The sequence below is a fragment of the Poeciliopsis prolifica genome, unplaced genomic scaffold, assembly GCF_027474105.1.
Source record: "Poeciliopsis prolifica strain line A6 unplaced genomic scaffold, Auburn_PproV2 SCAFFOLD147, whole genome shotgun sequence".
Classification (NCBI taxonomy): Eukaryota; Metazoa; Chordata; class Actinopteri; order Cyprinodontiformes; family Poeciliidae; genus Poeciliopsis; species Poeciliopsis prolifica.
In genome coordinates this window covers 239,389-255,000 of record NW_026562522.1, presented here as the reverse complement: position 1 = coordinate 255,000, position 15,612 = coordinate 239,389, and the positions used below count along the sequence as shown (strand labels likewise).

The window sequence follows — 15,612 nt, the reverse complement described above, 5'->3', positions numbered from 1 at the left end:
GTATGAGGGGGGACACCGACTCAGCATAAGCGGGCTGGACCAGGGGCACTTGGACGGCTCTCACCTGCCAGCTCCGGTAGACATTTTGGGATTCGGGTTGAATTACCGAACCCAGCAAGAGGACTCCGTTGTGAGCCACACCGGCGGTCAGTACAAACTTTTCAGACCGCGGGTTGTGAATCAGTCCTCCCTCTCCACCGTGGGCACCATGTGCTACCTGAACTGCACTGGCGATGGAGGGGCCTGCGTCCCGCCGGCCGGCCTGGTCAACCTGCACCCGATGGCCTCGTACCTCCTCACCGCCCGACACAAAGCCCTCATCGCGGAAAAGAGCAAACAGCAGGGCGGAGAGCGATGCTCGGTGTCCGGGGTGCAGGCCTTCAAGCAGCTTTCTCCTAGCCAGATCCAGCATTACATGAAGGAAAGGGATCAAATGCTCACGGACAAGATGTTTAAAGGCTCCTCGGCAGCAGCGGCAGCGGCTCGACTGAACAGTTCGTGTTCCGGCAGCAAACCCAAAGTGTTCACCTGCGAGGTCTGCGGAAAGGTGAGCCGGAGCCGGGGCGACTTCCAACAGCCTGCGGGAGCCAGACTGCCGTGGGCTTTTATCGCCGTTTTAAGATTTTTTAAAGATTATTTCTGTCTAAATAGCCTATTACAAAAGTTTTATTGTCATGACAGGTTTACCAAAAACAAACCAGTCCAGCGCTGCTCTGCTCGGCCTTTACTTTTCAACATGTAAATTTCTACACACTCAAAAGAAAAGGAAATTTAATAAACAAAAGAAAATTAAATTTGTAAATAAATAAACGAATTAATAAAATGGACCCTAATTTATTGCTTGCTTTTCACCCTTGTTTTTTTTTTCGTTTTAGTTTTCTTCCGTTGAATTGACAATTTATGTCTGCTGCTCGAACGGGAAAGAGAGGCCCAATAGATAAGAAACGCCAAAATTATTATTATTTCTAGGTATGTTTTGCTGTTTTAATAATTCAACAATTGCAGATTTTACCGTTAAAACAAAATAACCCGAATGATTCCAGGATTCGCTGCGCCATTTTATCACCTGATTGGAGCCCAAAACAAAATCCGGTTAAACAGACTCCTGGATGCCATTGAAGTGGATGTGATCGTTCAAAATCAAGGGAGATAATAATTTCTTTTTTTCTTTTTTTTTTGGGTGGGTGGGTGGGGGTTGGTTTGTTTTATTTCTTTAAAAAAAGAATATTAACAATACAAAAAACAATATAATAATAATAATAATAATAATAATAATAATAATAATAATAATAGAACAGTAGGTGTAGTCTGGTCTTAGTCTTCGTTTGTCTTCTAATATCTGTTCGTTTTTCCTCTCTCAGGTGTTTAACGCGCACTACAATCTGACCCGGCACATGCCCGTGCACACTGGCGCGCGACCGTTCATCTGTAAAGTTTGCGGGAAAGGGTTCCGTCAGGCCAGCACGCTGTGCCGACACAAGATCATCCACACTCAGGTGAGACCGAGGAGTTCTGCTTGGCGGGGTACATGTGGTGCATCTGCGACTTTTGCTTTCATGTTTCATGTTTTAATTTTGCAAAATGCATTGAGTCACAACTATTAAGCCTGATTATTGATTGATTGATTTGTCCTTTTAGAAAATGATTTACTGGCCTATATTACTATTTTAATTAGAAACGCAAATCACAGTTCGTTCTAAAATGATTGAATAACAGTCGACCAATGATCAACTTTAAAACTGTTTTATTTATTTTACGATAACATTTATCTCCGTCCAGATTGAGCCAGGAAAGATTTTTCCGCACTACATATTATTTCAAAGTTTTAAAAATCAGGGCGGGAAGGGGGTTGCGGTTGGGGGGCAGTATGGTTCAAAAAATCAGCATAAAGTGAAATTTAATTTCCCAGACAATCCCCCCGGTCAGCTGACCTGCGACTTGTGTTTTCTAATTTGACTGTTAATGAAATTGCTGCTGAACAGTTAGTGCTATGGTGTAGTTTGTTATGTTATTAAAAATAAATAACTTTTAGTGAGTGAAATTAAAAGAGCATGTGTTTTAGTTAGACTTTAAAATTACTCAGGTTAAAATAACAGTAATTTTCTGGCAACCATTGTCCCACAGATTACATGTGTTTTCTCATTATTACATTTCCATTTGAATTTTACACTGAAACTAATGCATCATTTGCTAGATTACATTGGCAGGCTTCTACAAAACTCAACAGTAAAAAAAAATAAATGAAAGTTATCTTTCGGCTAACATTCTCTAAAACCTTCAAATTAGAATATTAACAGATATATTTTCATAATTTTGCTCTATATTTCCAGAACAAAACAATTGTAATGCATACTGATGTTTTGCAATTTATATGAAAATATGAAAGATGACAGAATGTTCAGGAATAAATTGGCTGGTTTTTTAGGTAGAATGTGTGAAAATAGAACTATAGTGTAATAATAGCCCATGACATTCATTTAATCTTAATTAAATCAGATTAAATGTAGTAAAAAAGCATATATTTCCATTTGAGAATACAAATATGGATAAACATTCTATAGACAGGAACTACTTAGTATGCATTTATTTTCTGTATAGATGCATAGCTTTGTGAGTTTGTTTTGGAGCATGGCAATAACTGGCTTATGAAAAAAAAGCATTTCACCTGATTTTATTTGAATTTGCCTGAAATAGGGCATTCAGTAAATAAACAGTCTCAAATAGATCATTGGAACACTGAACATCCATTGAGATTCAGACTCTGCCTCAGGATGTGTGTTTTTAAATAAGAAGGCCAGATGGATCTGTTCTGTAGAGCGTGGCTCATAATTGAGACACACAGAAAATGGAAGAGTGTTGAAAAAAAAGTCTGTTTAAAAATAGAAAAATTCACTCGTGCTACTCATAGAATTATTGACAAGCCAGTATCAGTTTCATTAGACCAGTGGATCAACTAAAAGATAACTTATTACTGAGACAAGCTGTAAAATGAAAAAATTAAAATTATTTGATGTTCCAATCATACTTACTTATTTTAGCTTCGATATTCTGGAGTAGAGTGTAAATTGCTGTGATTGCTGACTATTATCAATTTTCCAGCTCTTTATGTTTGTTTCAGTGAGGTACAGTTCTTTAGCTGGTGGTCTGGTAACAAATGAAGGAGGTCAAGGACTTGGCTAAAAGAGTAAAACATTTGCTGTGGTCCTCTTTTTTGAGTCTATTAAAAAAGACGTTACAATTATTAATGCAGAAATGATCAAGATGACAAACAAGCCATTCTGAAAATGTAGACACAATATTTTTTGCCAAAATAAAATACTTTCATATCAAATTTAACATAACTAAAATCACACAAATCTAATCTTTACCTACAAAGCAACCATACATCACTACAGTTATCCGAGAATGTACTGGGCGTATTTTAAAGATAGTTTATCCCCAGTAACACGATTAAATAAAATATATCTCACATTTTTTTTATAGGAAAAACCTCACAAGTGTAACCAGTGTGGGAAAGCCTTCAACCGGAGCTCCACACTCAACACTCACACACGGATCCATGCGGGATACAAACCGTTTGTGTGCGAGTTCTGTGGGAAAGGATTCCACCAGAAAGGTGAGACAAAACAACACAAAGGGAATCCTCTGGACTGAAGCTCTTCCTCTGACACTTTTCGTTTGATGCTCTGTATTTTAGATGGAAATATCTGGTCAAAGGAGTAAAAGAGTTTGTCATACTTTAAACCAAATTAATTGACTTCTTGTGGAGTGAGCTTCTTCTCAGTGGCTCTCCTGGAGAGCAGCAGAAGTCTGTGGGCTTTGCTCTGAGTGCAGACATTACACAGAAAGTCACCTAATGACTTTCCTCAGAAGTAGGCTGAATGCCAGTTCACAGCAGCTGTCAGGAACGTACAGCAAACACACATTGTGGAAGATAGAAAAATATCCATGCATAAACCGGAATCCTTTTTAGATGACTAAAGCCAATTACTTTTAGAATACTGAATCAACATTATTAATGTTGTCCTTAGAGCACTAAAAGAAGCGTTCAGTGATGTACACCTGAGGAAACACCAGGATAAAGCCAGCGTTTTAATATTGTCGTATGTATTGGTAAAGGTCACGGCCATGCTTGAAGAGGATGTCTTGTGTATGAAGGCAAATGATTGACATTTATTGATTACAACAAACACAATGAACATGTTGGAAACATAGATGGATCAAAACCTGATAAAGATTAATTGACTGCATATATATATATACTGCATATATATATATATATATATATAATTTTTGAATAATTTTTGCTAAAGATTTTTTGCTGTTGTGCTACACAGCTGCAGGATCAAGCTTAACCAGGTGTTCTGTGTTGAGTATGAATTTCTTTTGAAATCACATTCAGACATTGTATGTCTGAATGCAAACTGCTACTGCCTCCTCACATTCAAAGCAACATATTGCATAGAACATTCTCTGAAACACAACGAAAGTAAAGACTTTGCCGACTTAAAGATTGTTTCTATTCTTGCTCAAATGTTTTAGATCATCAAAAAAATTATATGAAGGAAAAACTGAATAAGCAGTTTTCAACTTATGATTTTACTTAATAAGGAAAAAATCAGTCCAAACCAACATGATCCAATGTGACAACTTCCCTGTTAAAATTTGAAAGAACTTTAATAAAGAAATTCTTTTGCTTACAGTTTACCAGCCACATCCAGATCTGAAGGCCTGCCAAATCTCTAAAAACCAAAAACCATAATATAGAATTTGTCAAACAGCATTTAGTTGACTACAAACCTGAGAAAGCATCAACACATTATATCCTGATCTAAAGAAATGAAACAGAGGAGAAACATCACATCACCCACCTGGTTGATCAGAAGGGCTGAAGGTGCAAATTTTGCAGCTTTGCATCTGTCCGACTGCCCATAGATACAGTCCAGTACCTTGCTATCATCTTTGTCTACTGTTCAATTGAAACCCTTTGAGATTTCAATTGAAGCTATAAAGAGCTTTAAAAATAAAATGGATTATTATTATTAAGGCGGAAGAGTGGAGAACTTTATGATGGGGTCGATCTCCTAGGATTATTTAAACTGCTCAATAACAACATATTCATGAACCTTTTCAGACATCAAAAACCTCAAGCCTCACTTGAAACAGCTATGGTCACAGCACATTTTCAACAATAAGCCAAAATGGTGACCCAAAAGACTACAAAACCCTGTTTCAGGTTTGACGAAAACATCTTGATGGTCAAGAAAGTATTTAGGCAAAATGTTCTTTGGATTACCGGTTAAACCAACGACAGCAGAGACTGGCACAGCCTGTAACTGGGCTTAGAGGCAGATCCTTTTCATCATCATCATTATCATCGTCGTCATCGTCATCGTTGTCATCGTCATCGCTGTCATCGCTGTCATCGCTGTCATCATCATCATCATCATCATCATCATCATCATCATCATCATCATCGTCGTTGTCGTCATTGTTCTCATCTTCCTCATCATCGTTGTCTAACACTAGCTGCAGCTGAAACAAAATGAAGGAACATTTTGTATAAAGGAAGCATAAAAACAAACAAACAGACAAACAAAAAAAACACAGACAGACAAGAGCAATACCAATAAAATGTTGGGTAAAATCAGGTTTCAGTTGGGTTGAAGACCAATGAGTTTTAAAAATGGGAGGTGATATGTAATGGTTGGACATGTAATGGTAGCATTCCAAAGCTTAGGGGCAGAGACAGAGATGACACTGACTCTGCCCTTCTCAGTTGGAGTAGAGAAGGGCAATCTGTCAGGAGCTGCTGGTTAGCAGACTTGAGTGACCAAGATTGTAGTGGTGGAGAAGAGCCACGTCTGATTTTTATCTTGAAAACTGCTCTCTGTGTTTACTGAGGTTATTTTTGTCTGCTGTTTAAACTTGTTTTATTGATCAAAAATGCAAAAACAGACAAAATCCACGATTTATTTTAAATCTGGATTTAAAATAAATCATAATTGAGACACACAGACCAAAAAGTGTGAAAAGCTCAGCAGATGTGAGGTTTTCTGGATGTCTGTCTGGAGGAGTGGGGGCTTGGCTGGCCACGACAGCTCTCGGGAGGAGCTTTGAGTAAATAGACAGGGCTTTGTGAGAGCAACCGCATAGGCACCTCTGAATGGTTGCTAGGGACATTCAAGGGTTCATGCATGAAAAAATGCATGCACGCTTTTATTTTATAGAAAATCCCTTGAAATGATTTTTATGTATCAATTTGGTCATTTTATGTTGGATCGAATAAATTTTGTGAGCAATGTTAAAAAGTTGCTTGTTCTCTGCAGGAAACTACAAGAACCACAAGCTGACACACAGCGGGGAGAAGCAGTTCAAGTGCTCTATCTGCAGCAAGGCGTTCCACCAGGTGTACAACCTCACCTTCCATATGCACACTCACAATGACAAGAAGCCATTCACCTGCCCCACCTGTGGCAAAGGCTTCTGCAGGAACTTTGACCTGAAGAAACACATCAGAAAGCTGCATGACCCGGCTGGGGCACCCTCGCCCCTGCAAACCTGAAATCCTTCTAAGCTATGACAAACTGAATCCAGCTCAAGAGCTGTTGAGGACAGATTCAGAAATGAGAAGCCTGTGTTAAGGTCTCTGCACTTTCTCTGCTCCAGTCCTTGTTAATTAGCACTGACTCTGAAATGCTCTGAAAACTAAAGTATTGTAGTGGTTTTGTTTCCTTGTTTTATGCTGCATATGCTGCCCTCTGCTGTTTAAATTGGCAGTTTGAACCTGTAGTGACTCAATTCTTTCAGTCCAGCAGTTTTACCTTCAGCACAGTCATGGAGCCGTCCAAAGAATTGACTTTTATTCTTTACATGGCAAAGCGTGCATGAACTTGTTCCACAGATCATATTTTACCTCAATATTGTTCTTTTGTTCCCTCAAAATAAAAAATAAAAATTTAGTATCATTGATTCAGGCCTCCCTAAATCAGTATTTGCTGTATTGATAATTCCTACTGGATAATGTTTCATCTCATCAAAGCTAAGATAGTAAAGCCTGCTTCAACAGCACTTCAAAGTCTTCTTTGTTTTATTACTTTTACAATTCCCTGACTCAGTGACCTCACCATGGGACGATCTGGCTTCAGTTTGCGACCCCCTGGTTCCCTCCCTTCCGCTGCCCAGTCCTTGACCATTGAAACCAAAAAGACAGTGAGGGGGGTTGTTAACCCCTGAAGGCCCTGCAGTGGCTTCCCAGGCATAATATGGGCTGACAAGGACCTCTGGCCCAGACAGCTCTCTGACCCACTGAACTTAACATTCATGAGGTAATTATTCAGAAACTCAGACATTTGCACAATTAGTCATCAGTATTTATTTGTTTCTTTTAATTTCAATTAAATGACAGGAGATCAGATAATTATGCTAAGATCAGAGATATGCCATAAAGAATGACATGCACAAGAAGTTTGTTCACAAGAACTGTATTCACTATGTCTCTTTACAAACACACAGCCAGTGTACTTTAATGAGATTTTATGAGCTAGACCAACACAGCTGTGGAAAATTGTGACATGGAGAGAACAGCTTACATGATTTTCACAAACAAAATACAGAACCACCTTTTGTCACAATTACAGCTTGGAGAGGGGTGGTATAGGAATAAAGGTGATGTGGATTCTACCAGCTTTGGGTGGCTGGTAGACCTCAGCCATCCAAAGCTGGGCGACCCCAAAGTCGGTAGACTAGCTTGTAGATCCCACAAGCTGATAGATGAGTGGTTTACCCGCTTTGGACCGCTAGTGGCTGAATATTTGCCAATTGTTTTTTTGCCAATCAGCTCATACAACTCAGTCAAATTTTTTAGTTTTGCCACTTCTCAGTTTGATTTAGGTCTGGACTTTGACTGGCCTTTATTCATATTCTTTGATATTGATCTTCTATTGTAGTGGTAAATGAATTGAATTTATACCAACCTTTTCTAATCATATCAACCCCTTAAAGTGTCATACACTACAGTCACAGTTATCCATTTGTAATCCCATTCTTACACTGTATAAAAAGTAACTGTAGAATTTACAGAAACTTCCTGGCAGCAGGGTTTCCAGTAAATTACTGTAATTTTTACAGTGAAGAAATTACAGTAACCTTACCATAATTTTTTACAGTAGCCTTATTCTAATTCTATTAAAGTTTTACTGTGATTTTATTGCAGGGTTGAGGTAAATTTATTGCAGTTTTACTGTAATATTCATTACAATCTAAATGGAATTTGATTAATTTAACTGTAATTTCTTTGAATTAGTATAGTAATTATATAACATGGTTACTGTGATTTCATCACATTTTTATCATAATAAAATTACAGTAGTCCTGTAGTACAATTACAAAAAAGTTGTGATTTTACAGTAGTTCATGAAACTCCATCCTTTGGTAGCTTTTGAAAGTTAAAATGTGAACTTGCAACTTCATTTACCAAACTCTCAAAAAATATATTTTTCTAGTTAAAAAAGAAAATTTTTAAATTGTTTTATTTTATTGTCAATTTAAGTTTGACAAATTGAAGCAAAACAAAACAGTATTTTGCAGAAGCAATATTTGCTTAATACATAGAAGTCAAAGTATTTCAACCAAAGTGAAAAATACTCTTATCTAAAAACATAACTGATACATTGAATACAATTAATTAAATATCCTTTACCAAAACAAAAGTGCCCAAACATCAAAGTTTCCAAGCAAACTCCATGTCAAAGTCATAAAACAGTGTTTTACCAGCTTTTCATGTAAGACTTGCAATCAAAATTCTCAATGTCTGTCATTTTCTTCTTTTGAAGGATCGTGCAATGTCAAATATTGAAGTTACATATTTTTTCAAACTTTATTGGAACCCCAACAGTACATCTTGAACATCTGGGCAAGTTTAAGACTTTGTGAATAGCCAAACAAAACCAACATGGATGGGTTCTGAGTTGGTCTCAGTCCTGAACTTCTCCAGAAATTATCAAAGGGTTGCTGGAAGATAAACAAAGAAAAACATGTTTTAATACATGAGATAAAAAGAACATTATGTCAGTTTATTACATAAACAACATTATGTGTGTGTATGTCAGTTAAAGACAGACAGGATGAAAAGGACAGATTTAGAGGACAGATTCTCTCTGACCTTCCTTCATTGTGGCTGTCTTTCTGTCTGTCTATTAGAAATGGACAGCACAGACGCAGAGAGACAGGCAAAGAAAAAGTCAAGACAGGGAGAGATGGAGTAAGAGAACTGATTGTGTGATGTTCTCATTTGAAAATGGTAAAATTTTATCATTTTAAAAGTTCCACTGGTCCATGAAGGAGGAGAATGGAGACCTGCAGGTTCACTATTGTCCTAGTGTTTTGCATAAGTCGTCCTGTTTTCTGTTTGCAGCTTTTGTTCTGCTCCCTGGGTTGAGGCCTATGAATTGCTTAAAAACAGATGGGAGACTTTTCAAAACTGCCCTTTTCTTTTTTAAAGTACATATTACATTACCAAATATGTTTGGTAGTTCACAGTTTGGAAATACATTGAAATGGCAATATCTCACTGTGTCTTCCATCCATTATTCTATGGATAGACAGATGGAAGTTACAGTGAGACACAGACAATTGGAGTATCTGGGGCGATGAGGCGGGTGAGGGGTTGATCTTGTCATCCCCCACAAGATTCCACCCTGGGTGGTCGCCCATAGCAGAATCTGGCACTGGTTCATTAATCACAATTAATCACTATGCCTAACTTTGTAAGCTTGAAATATAAATATGCACACAGCTGCAAGCCCCTCTTGCTGCACACCAACAATTTAAAATCCAAGCAATTATCTTGCCTTTGCAGTCTCCCATACTCAGTAGCAACTAAGTGAAATTTATTCCATTACACATGGATACAAGTGGTATGAAACTTGTTCAGGAGGTAACTGATAGATAAGATCTATTTTATTAGATCTATTTTAATTTCTAGTTCTTGGATGCCCCACATTTTTATGATACCTCGAAGAGCAACATGAAACCCATATCAAACATGCAGATTCTCAAAAAAAATTTTCTTGTCTCAAACCAACCATGTCTGAAGATTGTTAGTTTTCCAGGTTTTTATATTCAGGAAGGTTTACAGCAAGTCAGTTTGTTTTAAATGTTGGTTTAGAACTGCTCCTTTACACTCATTTCCTGTGATGAGGCGGCACTCTATTGTCTTATTCCAGTCAGATTTGTAGAGTACAGTTATCCTCTCAACATTTTCCTCCACCTGAGCTCTGCAGCTTCTCCAGAGTCACCCTGGACTTTTTCCCTGCTCCTCTGAGTTCTGCTTTCCCTGTCTGACCTGTTACTTTAGCAGGATGTCCATCTCCTGGTAGGACTGCAGTTGAGCTGGAGCTCGACTGACAGATGAAAGTCAGCTGAACCTTCTGAACAGGGAAATAATTTCTGTGTCCAAGTTTTGCAAAGATGAAAACTGAATCCATACTGACAGGATTTGCATTTAAAAAGAACTTTTAAAACCACATTAGTATGGTTCCACTTCAGTTCCACATTAAATGTTTGTTGTAGTAATGTGATGAATGTCAGGAGGTTTAAGGTGTATGACTGACAGGGAGGTGTAAATATGTTTATTTGTTTTTTTTATTATTTATTTAGAACGTGATAGCAGCATAAAATTATGCAAAACAAGGAATGGAAAATCATCAGATTTTTTCACCACAGTAATCTTAACATGCTCGAAAAGGAGTAGGAAGTAGTAAGAAACTTATGAACTCCTACCCCATAAGCGCATACAATATTTTCAATATTTTTTGATAAATCAAATCAAAAATAGAAATAAACAGGTTAATTAATTTAGCATTTTATCTGGGTTTACATATGTCCAAGTATGTTTCAGTATTTATTGCAATTGAGTCAAATCATTTGTGTCAAAAAGTAGAGGATACTTAAGTTGTTAATGCCAACACATTTAATAAAGATGACTACAAGTGATGAACATCAAATGAGTTTAAAAGCACAAAATATTAAAAGCATTCTTTTTTCCTCGGTTGAAAATCAAAGGTTCAGAAAAATAACAAGTGCTTTTTTTGCGCTGCTCTTTTATTAATTTTGTGACAATTCACATTATTTTTAAATCCATATTAATGCATAACAAACAGCTTTCAAAAGTTTTAAAAGTTTACATTAATAATAGAAGCCCACTCTTGGTGCTCAGAAGGTTCAGCTGACTTTCTCTGAGTCCATTCCTATCTTAAACTCAAATGGAGCTGTCGAAGATGCCAGCTCAAAGCCAGTTAGTAAGCTTATTGCTCTGAAATACTCCACAGAATTGTACAGCAGACCCAGAGTGAAATGTCCAGTGATGACAGATGTTCAGTCTGAATAAAACTCATGATAAGATGAAGTGTTCCAGGCTGACCTGTGCTGTTAGCTGAAGAGGCTGACTCAGATGGTGGAAGGTGGAGCAGACTCAGTGATCCATTTGACCCTCCACCCACTGAGCCCCACATTTCATTTCAACAACAAAGCTGTGTGCAGATCTCATTTAGGCATCAGACAGTGATATGTCAATGTGGAATCATGATGTAGTCTCTAGATTTACTCTGTTGATCACTGGCTGGAGGCATAACACTGCCACCATCGTGGTACAGGGAGTTTCTCCCACTGAGAATTGGCAGTTTCCAATCTGCCTGTCTACGATTTAAATCACTTACAGTCAAACATGTGTTTCATATAGAAATTATATAAACAGGGGCAGACCTACTGGGGCTGACCTGAGAGTTCCGACTCTTAAGACAAGAAAGCCTTGCCACTCTAGCTGGAAACTTATAAATTCAAGACATAATAATTATGGCAAAGTGCATAGAATACATAAAAGCCTCATTGCCGTGATATAGCACCTTTCAGCTTGCAGACGGTGGATCTGGCAGTAAACTAAAACAAGTAAATGAACCGAACTTCATAAAAACCGTTAGTAAAAATATTTTAAGTTAATGCTTGTCCCTGACATATTCTCTCACACACACTATATAAAAAAGCGCAAATGACAACATTTCTAAATTTTTGATATAATTATTTTATTGTTTTGTACTTCCTGTGTAAAGAGCACAATGATTACATTTGATACAACTGATTCTGATAAATCATTTTTATATAATGGCATTGATGAACACACACATCTTTACAGGGGTGTATTCATGAACATATTTGCATGGCTGTATGATTCAATGTACATTTGCCATTTCAAAATATATATATATATATATAAAAAAAACTACTTCATTTTCTTTTTACTTTTAGGTATTTTATTATACTGACAATACACTTTTATAAATGAGTAATTGTTTAACATCAGCTACATATTTGTCTTACTTTTTTTCAGGAAAAAAATTATTACAGTATGAAATATTACAGTATGCGGTACCAACTTTCGACCCACAATATGTGGATGAGAAAAAAGCAATAAATTCAAATAGACTAAATTATTTTATTTCATTACATAAACTGTCTTATTGCCTTAATATGTCAGATTAAAATATTTCTGAAATACTCACTGAAAAATACAAAAACATGAAAGAAAACTTCATTAACATTTTTTGTGTAGGAATAAACATTTCTTTCAAAACTCATCATTCTTTTAGGTATAAAATGTGTCAGTTTATAACTGAACACTATTATAATTTAGTCACTAAACACTGCAAAATGTATGTATGTAGGGATTTATTTATTCTTTACCAGTAGGATTAAGTGACATTTGTTTCAGTAATTCTCTTCCCAAATCAGACATTTTTTCCACAGTACAATGACGTTTTCAAGCTTGTTTGTTATAATGATTTCTACTTCCAGCCTATGATAACATGACATTTATCGGAGTATAACATCGGGGATTGGCTCTTTAAGTCCCGTGTTAGGAATCAAGTAGTAATGTCTGGCAGATAGCGTATGTAAAAACAATGAAATAAAAACAACAATAACATTGTGGTGGTAAAACGAGTAACTGCTTTCAAAGTTACAAGAGAGCAGTAGTTAATGCATATTATTTAAACATGCAAACAAAACTTGAAGCTAAATGACTTGTGTGGTGTATTTACCCCCATGGTTTACTAGAGTTGGTACAGTCCATTGTATTCAGCGATGTACAAGTTCTGTCTCTACGTTACGCGGAACGTGGCACAACAATAAAGAGTAATGGACGTAGCTCGAGCCTCCTCTGGTTATTAAGACACTACAACTTGGAACAACATTATGATTAGCGTAACTTAACAGAACAATATTGTATGTTTACGGCTTCATGTAAACTATTTCACATCAACAGACTGTTCCGTCTGTGCCAATACATTACGTAAATCCTGAAGTGAATTTGTTTGTTTTTGAGATTTTATTTTGATACTCTGACCGGAAGCGGATTAGTTTACTCTGCGCACGTGCGGTGAAGTTACTTTAGATTTGCATGTTCTGCCCGGGTGACATACTCGGAGTATTATCGTAGCCTTTCTTGTCCCAGAGCCGCTGAAGCGAACAGAACCCGGTGAGAAAGGTAAGCTGGAACCCGCAGGAGCAGCGGTGCTGGTTAGGGTTCACGTTCTGGCTGCGTGGGCAGGTTAATGTGCGGAAGCAGCTCCGGAAACTGCAGCTCAAGCTACAGGTCAGAAAGTGTTTTTTAAAGAAGACTGCTGCGCTGTCCCCGGAGGCCCCATACTGTCGCCACTTCCTTCCCTGGGAAGAACTTCTCATGTTACCCATAAATGCAGAAAGGGACGTGATATGCTGACCATATGGAAACACCCAGCTCACGGACGCTCTTATGTTGTTCAGAAGAAGTCCAGGACGAAAACGTACGTCCTGCTGTGCTGTGGACAGGGACACACTGTACGGTGTTTGTGGTCAGGGCTCCTTTTGCATGAATTACTGCATCAGTGCGGCGTAACACGGAGGAGACCAGGTTGCTTTGGTAGTGACCTCCGAGTCATCCTTTTGGTTGGTTCAGGACCCTGTTGATGTGCAGTGTCCCTGGAGTTTAGCTCAGGACAGGTTGCCGAATACCATGGTGATTAAAGCAGGTGTTAGTATATTTGGTCCTTGTGGAGGGTGTCTATTGAACACAGCATGTTTCTATATAGGTCTCATTTCCTCAGAAACTAAATTGGAGGATTTGAGATTTAATACTGAACATTTTTGATGGGTAATATGGATTTATATGTAAAATGCCACTCATAGATAGTGGCATTTCCCCCAATAAACATCATAATGTGTGAACTTGTTACTGATTGGCTGAACCAGCAGCGGCCACACTGACAGGAAGCTGCAGCTCTGCAGGGCCAGACGTTCTCTTCAGGTATGAGGTTTAAGAACCAGAACCAGGTATGTTCTCGTTCTATGGGCCAGTTGGTGGTTCCGAGTGTTCTGGTCGGGTCATGCTGGGGCCTTACGTTCTCCTGCAGCAATGAGCCAGTTAGATCTCTCAGTTGCAAGTTGTCCATGCAACTAGGAGTGATACTGGTATTGGTATCAGTTCTAAATGTGCAGCAAACTAATGGCGTTGTAGAGGGCCGCACTGCCTAACTCGGTGAATTTCAAACTGTCAGACGCATGTTTCAATACACTCCAGGCCGCTTCCTTTGTTGTTGCAATCATCAATTCATTCCACTTTAACTGCCATACTTCAGACTTTACAGGACTGACACATACTGACCAGGCTAAACCATACAATGGTGCCAACAATAAAGTCAACACAGTCAACAGAAATTACAACCATCACCGACGCACCAGATTCTTCATACATACAAAGCCTTACTGACAGTCACGCCCACCTCGACACACTATCCACCCAAGCGTCAAAGCCGTGTGCTCCTGCTCCTGCACACGGCTTATTTCAATGCTTATTTCAAGAATATGGCTCTGCCAAGTTTTTTATTGGTATCAGTAGCTATATCAATATTGGTATAGTTATGGCTATCAGTATTTATCTCTATTGATATTGGTATCCATATTGGTATCTGGAGCCCCCAGTCTGAGCTCTGTGTCCTCAGAATGACCATGTTTAGTCCTCAGTTTGTGTTCCTGTCTCTGTCAGCAGGACGGCTGAAGCCATGCTCAGACTTGTGGGCCTGCACCGCAGCAGGTCGCCCATCTGCGTGGGGGCTCAACAGCGCAACAAGCACCACAGGGCCGTCATGGCTATCCGCCGTGAAGATGTCAACCCCTGGGAAAGAAGGGCCCCACTGGCTCCCCGCCATGTCAGGGAGCTGACGAATGATGGTGTCAAAGTCTTGGTCCAGCCTTCTAACCGCCGTGCCATCCATGAGAAGGTAGGCCAGCTTTTGTTTTTGTTCAAACCTAGACAGATACTCACTTGATTTGGGAACATTACACTACAGTCTGCCGTAAAGCTAACTCATAAGCTATTCCACCTCCTCCTGAGCTGCTACTGCTGTATAAAGAAATGCGGTCTGACCACAAATCAACCAATCAAAACCAGGAGGAGGGCCTTAATGCTGTCAATCATCCTCATTCACTCACTTCTAAGTGTGCTAATGGAATATTGTTTGAATTTCTGTGAGTAACAAACAAATTGTTTTTGTTCTGAAACTGTAAAAAGAGCAGAGAGAC

At 38.4% G+C, this 15,612-nt stretch overlaps 2 protein-coding genes across 4 annotated transcripts in view; both read left to right on the top strand.

Moving 5' to 3' along the window:
* fezf1 (FEZ family zinc finger 1) overlaps nucleotides 1–7,050 on the top strand; it is a 7,729-nt gene extending 679 nt beyond the window's left edge. The window contains exons 1-4 of the mRNA XM_055025427.1: nucleotides 1–547; nucleotides 1,362–1,496; nucleotides 3,484–3,616; nucleotides 6,330–7,050. The exon at nucleotides 1–547 is cut by the window's left edge and continues 679 nt beyond it. Coding sequence (XP_054881402.1) covers nucleotides 1–547; nucleotides 1,362–1,496; nucleotides 3,484–3,616; nucleotides 6,330–6,565 — 1,051 coding nt within the window. The 3' untranslated portion in view covers nucleotides 6,566–7,050. The remainder of the gene's footprint in view (nucleotides 548–1,361; nucleotides 1,497–3,483; nucleotides 3,617–6,329) is intronic.
* A 6,368-nt stretch (nucleotides 7,051–13,418) lies between these two features.
* The window catches only part of aass (aminoadipate-semialdehyde synthase), a 33,628-nt gene continuing 31,434 nt past the window's right edge, over nucleotides 13,419–15,612 (top strand). The window contains exons 1-2 of one of the 3 annotated variants that reach the window (XM_055025425.1): nucleotides 13,419–13,540; nucleotides 15,080–15,311. In XM_055025425.1, coding sequence (XP_054881400.1) covers nucleotides 15,093–15,311 — 219 coding nt within the window. In that variant the 5' untranslated portion in view covers nucleotides 13,419–13,540; nucleotides 15,080–15,092. Of the gene's footprint in view, nucleotides 13,541–13,617; nucleotides 13,839–15,076; nucleotides 15,312–15,612 lie in introns of those variants that run through there. The other 2 variants (XM_055025426.1, XM_055025424.1) reach the window with 2 other exon arrangements.